Source organism: Limulus polyphemus, unplaced genomic scaffold (assembly GCF_000517525.1).
Source record: "Limulus polyphemus unplaced genomic scaffold, Limulus_polyphemus-2.1.2 Scaffold1497, whole genome shotgun sequence".
Taxonomy (NCBI): domain Eukaryota; kingdom Metazoa; phylum Arthropoda; class Merostomata; order Xiphosura; family Limulidae; genus Limulus; species Limulus polyphemus.
In genome coordinates, this window is record NW_013667107.1 from 229,997 (window position 1) to 238,014 (window position 8,018).

Sequence of the window (8,018 nt, forward strand, 5' to 3'; positions counted from 1 at the left end):
TAATCTACAGTTTGATACCACACTTATTGACATAAATTCATGAAATAGTAGTTCAATAACATTTGGAATGCGAGTAAACAAATGCGATGACATGGCCTTTCAACCGTGACCCATCTGGAAAGTTTTAACATGCTCACAAAAGTGGAAAAGACTCATTTTACAGACACTGCTGTAAATAAAGGATTTTGATATAAGCACCAAGCTTTCATGCATCAGGCACTTAAGCTTGCAAATAGAACACTACTTACAGCATATCATAGGGTTAGAAAAAAATTGTCTTTTGCACTCATGATGTTAGAAAAACATGCAAGTTCAAGAAGTCTTGATAGAAATAAATAAAAACCCTATAACTCAAGCACTTTTGAAAGTAGGGCCTTTCTTCTTCAGGAGCAAACTGTCTTTTGCACTAATAATACTGAAGTGGGAGCATAAAAAATCAATAATAAAGATAAGAACATACAGGTAATTCTTTCAGGAATTATAAATAATGATAAAGTGCTAATTACAACTCTTAAGCGTTCAAAATTACAGTGTTCATTAACATGTGTAGAGATTAGCACTTCATTTTAAATTAAATACTGCCAAATTGAAATTATTCAGGTACTTCGGAACATGCAAAATTAGCTTTCGTATCTATCATATAAACCTGTCCAATTTTAGTAAGTGATATAACAAGAAAATCAAATCAATTCAATTCAATTCACAAGCACTGAATAATTTGACAAAAAAAATTGTAGGTTTAACAAATAAATCATACTGCATAACAAAAGTTCAAAAAATACTCAGTAAACTTAAAAAAATGTTCTTAACTTGTAAGAAATGCTGACTTGGTATTTTAATATAACCATTAGTGACATAAATTTTTTGTAAGAAATGTTTGAAAATAATATTCTTGAACTAGGAAGGTGTAAGAGACCTGTATAAAATATGGGTTTTTACACACCCTAACAATATCTTTGAAACCTTTCTCCTTTATCCCCATGTCTTCTATAGGGTCTAACAAAGGCACACCTTTGGGAAATCTCTTGTGAACCTCCTACATAGATTAGAGAGAAAACAAATGTCATCAAGGAATTGAGAAAGACTTATACAATTGTATTTATGTTATAAAATGAATGTTTATTATTGCAACACATGTCCCAATGTCAACTGTTTACAAGGTAGACTATATAGCTGAGATAGTTCTCTTAAGCATATGTATTTACAGCATTCTCTAAAAGTCTATTTAAACATAGTAAGGTATTGCAGCAGCTTAAAAAGTACAGTGTGTTCATTAAGTAACCACAAGCATGGTAATAACATGTAAAAAAAAATAACTGTACATTAAAAACAACTATAATATTTCATCAAGCAGATTGTAAGTGTATTTGATTTCTATAACGAAGCTTTATAAACACAACTGTGCAATATATTCCGAATAAAATTAAACTATAATGTTCATATTAACAACATAAGTAATGAGTGTATGTGCGCTAGAACATGGGTCATTCAAAAGTTACTCATCAGGAATACAATATACACTGTAGATCTGATTACAGATGTTTTACTTGTGCATAGTTTAAATACAGTTCTCTCCAACATTTTATGAGAAAGGTAACAGCTCAATCAGTGTCATGTTGCCAACAAATTACTTACTGAATTATTTATTATCTTGAGAAAGAGATTCTAAACTTAAAATCAACAAACTATTGAGTTCAATAATGAAATTACTATGCTGTACAAAATATGCACCTCTTCCAGTGACTCAATGGTAAGTCTGAGGGCTTATCCCACTAAAACAATTGGGTTTTATTACTCATGGTGGGTACAGTACAGGTAGTCAGTCCACTGTGTAGCTTTGTGATGAACAACACACAAACATTGCCAATATGCCACTGGCTTACAAACCAAATTCTAGATTAGTTTCATGAGGATCTTTTCAAAATAATTCAAAACCTCTCAAAGAATTTTGCCAATAGTGAAACTAAAATCACACAAATCAAAACTTATCTATAATACTGAACAGATTCAACAAATAGTGCATATAAAAACCTGACCAAAAGAGACTTGAAATATCAGATATAATGTTATGAATGATACAGACATCACACAACTGATCTAACAAAACCCTTCCAGTACAGACTTGGAAAAACAAAAAGTTGTGATTTATATAAAAAATCAAAACTAATCTAATGAAACCCTGCCAGCATAGAAAAGGTTGTGTGTGTGTGACTGAATAATACCTTATCAGAACAGACTGGGGAACATATTAGATTGTAATTTATAGAAGATTTGTGACTCAGAGAGGTATTACAACTGATCTAATAAATTGTTATTAGTAGAGACAATGGAATATACATTAAGTTGTGTCTGTATAAGTCAACTTAATATATCTAATGGAAAGATATTTAGAACACAGTTTGTAAATAGTTACAGGTTACTCTTTAAAAGAAATCAAATATTTGGTGTAATATCTTTTTACTTATTGACAAGATCATTTGAGTGAAAGTAAAGTACATAATACACCGTTTTCTACAATGCAATGCTGATGAGACCTTTCACCCAATACCAGGGGTCTTCAGCCCAACTGGTAATGACAAAGTAGTTGAGACACAACTTATATTAGAAAATTGCTTGTAATCTCACAAAATTTTCCATTAAATAATATTTCAGTGTGAACAATGAAAAAAGGAAGTTTTTACTTACATTCTACAGTTCCTATTTTTACCATATTTCTAAAACCTTGTTTATATGACCAAGTTTTATTGTACTAAATCTACAACTTTTGTGTACATGATTCTAAAATACCATCATACATTATTTTTGTGTCTGTCATAACTTACTTAATATATTGTAATAAAAACTACTGAAATATAACAAGTAAATCAGTAGACTCAATTTTGTTTTGTTATTATTGCTTAAAATGTTTGATTTTTTACATATCCAAACATTTTGAAGTTATTTAAACTATTGAACTCATGGGCCTACAGCCTACATTTACAAGGCTGTTATAAGGCAAATTTAATTTCTGTAACCAAGTTACATATAGTAATTAGTAGGCCTACTTATTTATGTGCTCTAATGAAAATCCATACCAAATTTGGAATCCTTTTTCAGGGAATTCCTGAAAAAGTGTTTTTGCGAAATATCCAGGTTCCTTAAGGGGTTGGGTGAAAAGTTTTACCTATGTGCATACCTTGGGGCTGAAATGATTCATTTGGCACCATTTAGCAAACCCAGGGCCTATGGCCCACATTTACAGGGTCACTATAATGCACTTTTTCAGTTTAATGACCACTGCCACTATAATGCAAGTTTAATTTCTTTAACCAAGTTAGAACAGTAATTAGTAGATCTATGTATTTACATACTCTAATGTAAATTAATGCCAAATTTGGGGTACACTTTTGTAGAATCCCCATAGAAGTGTTTTCACAATATACCCAAGATCTCTAAGGAATTACGTGAAAATGTTTACCTTTGTGCAAACCTTGGGGCTGAGACGATTTGATTGGCACCATTTAGAAGTTGGGGAGTCCATCAATTTAGAAGAAGGTGTTTTGGGGAAATTCCTAGGTTTCCCAAGGGGTGGGGTTAAACATTTTACCTTTGTGCAAACCTTGGGACCAAGACAATTCATTTGGTACCATTTAGAAGTTTGTGCAACCAGCAGCTTAGAAAGAGTAACACACACACACACTGAATCATAGATAGATTTTTGAAATAATTTTTTATATTTCACTTTGCCCATCTATTTGAAAAGTGAAACCAGTAGCAAAAAACAAAAACAGCCAAAAATTGATGTACTTACACCTGGGATAAACTCTAAGGTGAAATCTAAATCATCTTTACTCTGGAAACATACTTTCATTAAGCCTAATGTTTTGTAAAAGCCAGCTATAAGCACATATTTATTTTTTAAAATAACTTTTTCAAACATACATAACACTAAAAAAGTATTCCACAAAAAGAAAAGACTATCTCACACTATTTACATTGCCTCAATGTTTATACTTCTATTTTCTATATAAACAGATATTCAAAATGATATTCGTTGCACATGGATACTACAAGACAACCAGGTATGGCCCATTTTGTGAAGAATGACATAAAACATATTAAAATTGTGGGGTTGAAAATAAAATGTTATCTCAGTTCCTACAAAGGTTACAAATCTAACAAATGTCATTTGTGACTTGAAATGTAGCATTCTTTAATAGTATTACAAAATCTAAATCCAAGGGATTACAAGCAAATTTGCATAAGATCATAAATACACACTTTGCAGTTCAGATACAAGTGAACATGGAAAAAACAAATCCTAAGCTATGTCAATACATATATTCTTTTATAAATGTTTTGATGTGGTATTGTATCAGTACTTCTTATATGACTGATGAGGGCAAAAGTCTTGATAACATTAAAACCTGACCTGTATGGATTTGAGAACAGACATGCGGTTGTCCAAGGGTCTCAGATCTTGTGGGTAGTAAAGCCTTACAGAACTAATCTGACATATTAGATGTAGCATTACTGGCACTACCTGCAAAAAACAGTAAAGAAGGCTCAAGTAACGAAATAATATTTAAAATACTAAAACAGAGACCACCAGCAACATGAGAGAAGTTAAGAAACAATCAATTTTAAAGAAATAAATGCCCTATGAATCAACTGATAAAATAGAAAATATCAGATAAAATTACAATTTGCACATACAAAAATAAATTGAATGTCACATTAAAATTTATCTTTCTTATTACCAATAACATACGTATATTGCACAGCTTCAAATTAAGCTCAATTTACTACAGTTAATTCAAATTTTTAAAGTTTAAAACTGGTTCAACATTTTATTTTACCTGCATTTCTCCCTTTTCTCCAGGGGGTGGAGGTTTCAACTGTGAAGTTACCTTTGTTTTTGCACTGTCTTTGGACACATGCAGTAAAGTATCAACAACATAAGTAGTTTCAACATCTGCTGGGTTATCCTATAAATAAAATAAAACACTATCACAAATGTAGAAAACATTTTATGCTACACAAGATTTATTCAACAATCACAAAGTGATTATCTACAAGTTTTGTATACATTATCAAAGTATCCAATTACATAGGAACTGAGAATTTGTGATGATAATTTATATGGAATGATAATTTTTGACATTGTGAACTATACAGATTTAACTATATGTTCAGTCTGACCAACCTTCTAACCACCAAAAAAAATTATAAATTATTCTTTTTTCTTTCTAGAATGATTTGAAATTGTAACTTGAAACTACTATTGTTTACCCTAAATAGTCTTAAACTTGTAGAATTGTATATCTGTATATACTTAAATTTTATTGTTTTATTGCCCTTTAACCATGTCTAACCAATATTCCCATTATAAAAGTTGTAAGTCATTTGACGAACATGTTTTAGCTACGTTTTGATGCCAAATTTATTCATATATCTTGATAATAAAGTATTTTAAATCAATTTTGAATTTAACTCACTAAAATCTTGTGACGTAAGCATAAAAAAAAAGATGTCCCTAGCGAAAATGTTAAACTGTCATTACTACCACATTTGTGAAAAACTTCAGAATACATTTTCAAGCAACAGCAAAATGAAGAAAATTATATTTTAAAGCAAAATAATTTTTTCACATACCTTTGGAGATGTTTTCTTTTGATAATTTATAACAACTCCCCAGCCAAAATCATCTTCACCGTTCTTTACCTGATTATACAGAGAATATTTTAATAATATCCAAAAGTACTGGAAATTACTGTTACGTTGCAATAAAGAACAAAAGTGACAGTGTTAAGAGTGAAATTTTTTTTTTAAATTACAGCAAGCAATATCACTTTATTATTTGATATCATCAACAAATTAGTTAATGCCTAAATATGTAGTTAGCTTGAAACTTCACTGAACATGGTACAGTTCAACCAAAATAAACCTAAACAGCAAATAACCAAAAAACTATACAGGTAAAGTAACATGTTTCTATATTTTTCAATTAATAATAAAGTAAAAACAAGAATAGAAACACTAAAATAACAGTTTACATTAAATGCATGATTCAATAGAATTAATATGGAAATACAAAAAAAAAGATTTATGTGTAACTTGCATAAAATATATACTAAAAGTTACTTGTCATACATACAAAAGAACTAATACTTCTGATACTGCCACTGTACAAGGTCAATGTGCACAAATAATGTCAAACATAAGTAAAAAAAAAAGATATCTGACTTCTTTCTAAGGCAAGGCTCCATCCACACCAAAAATGACTTGACAGACACCTAGCAAGCTATATAAAAGTGATACCTTAATCATCCTTCCAGGCTGTAAGTATGGAACACAGTACAAAGGTTTGGTTATGTAACTCTGGAACTCTTTAGCCAGGTTTGCCAACTGTTGCCTGATTTTGTAATAAGTAGAAACTTCTTGTTCTCTTGGTATCACAAGTTTATCTAGGTCTTCCTGCTTCTCCTTTAGCTCTATACCACAGAAACATGTAAAATTACATTCACTGTAAATATTAACACTTTAAAATAAAAATTTATCCCACAGTGCCAGTTAAACACCTTTTTACCTCTCGATTGTATCTGGGAAATAACTAGCACCAAGGAACTGACTCATCAAAACATGACTGAAATGAACACTTTTTCACACATACATATATATATATATATACATACTAGCTGGAGTACCACTCCATTGGACGGGTGAAATAGAAACTTGTTTGTAACAAACGATAGGAAATTGTGCTTCAATTTTTTCCCTTTAACACAATAAACATTAAAAATACGTAAAGGCACCAATACTGAAAAGAAAGACATACTGCTTTCAAGAATTCTTCCAATAAGAAACTAGATGGGGGTCACCCCCATGACCTTCCTCATGTCATCCTGTATCACTGTGTAAAGTATCACTGATTGAATAAGAATTGTAGAAGTGTATAAAGAACAGATACACACACATATTGATGTTTATTTATATAGAAGATGGGGGGGAGGGTTTGATTTTTAGTTATGAACTGTGCAGGTAGCTTACATTTATCATAGATTAACTAAAAACAATTCTTACTGTCATAAAGCTGGGGTATGGCTGCATAATTCTGGAACTGAAAAAAGCTTCGTTCCAGCATGTATTCTGGGTTTATTTCCTCAACACGCAACAAGTTCAAAACCATGTTGTATGTCAGATGAAAGGCACTGTTAATAGGATCTGGCAGACCCTATTTAGAAGAAAAACAAAAAACAAAAATGGTAGTATTAAGATGTATTAGTAGCTGCTACCACATACAAAACACAATTAAATTAATGAACACCTTTAAAATGAAGTTACAACAGTAATATTAAAATGTATTAGTAGCTTCTACCACATATAAAACAATTAAATTAATGAACACCTTTAAAGTGAAGTTACAAATATTTTGTGGCAATACTTATGCTGCTTTGCATTAACAGAACATTCATTTTGGCGAATACAAATGTGTGAGATATATAAAAACAATGGTTCTATAAATTTTAAAAAATTGCAGTTATCATAGCTTTAAATAATCTTTCCCTTTTAAATCAAAACTGAATGCATTGAAACATTTAGGCTGATGAAAGAAAAAACATAAGCTACAATATCATCATCATCTGAGTATCTATCAGACTAGATGTAAAAACCAGCATAAGAAAAACAAAGAGTTCTGGTTACAAAGGTATGTATGTTACGATGGCCATCACTTCATGATAGACCTACATACTTTTAATTTTCATACAAGGTTTTAAACCAATTGCCTCCTATATCAATCTCACATAAACTAGATGTTTTATATATATATATATATATATACCACATTTTTAAAATGAAGCAATTAAATATTATTAGTAAATGCTATTTTTCCAACATAGTGGGATTTTTAAAACAGACGGATGAATGTCTGTAGTATTCATGTATTAACCCTATCATCACAGGCATCCTTTGCAGCATGTCATGAGGTTTTAGTGACTTACATTCAAAATTTTATTAATCTACTTTTTGTTTTGTTT

General features: G+C 30.6%; 1 protein-coding gene across 1 annotated transcript in view; it reads right to left on the reverse strand.

Moving 5' to 3' along the window:
• LOC106463843 (superkiller viralicidic activity 2-like 2) overlaps nt 1-8,018 on the reverse strand; it is a 55,689-nt gene that overhangs the window by 9,107 nt on the left and 38,564 nt on the right. Inside the window, exons 15-20 of the mRNA XM_013923923.2 lie at nt 7,063-7,213; nt 6,301-6,473; nt 5,635-5,703; nt 4,839-4,967; nt 4,412-4,522; nt 944-1,036 (exon numbers count right to left, since the gene is read on the reverse strand). Coding sequence (XP_013779377.1) covers nt 944-1,036; nt 4,412-4,522; nt 4,839-4,967; nt 5,635-5,703; nt 6,301-6,473; nt 7,063-7,213 — 726 coding nt within the window. The remainder of the gene's footprint in view (nt 1-943; nt 1,037-4,411; nt 4,523-4,838; nt 4,968-5,634; nt 5,704-6,300; nt 6,474-7,062; nt 7,214-8,018) is intronic.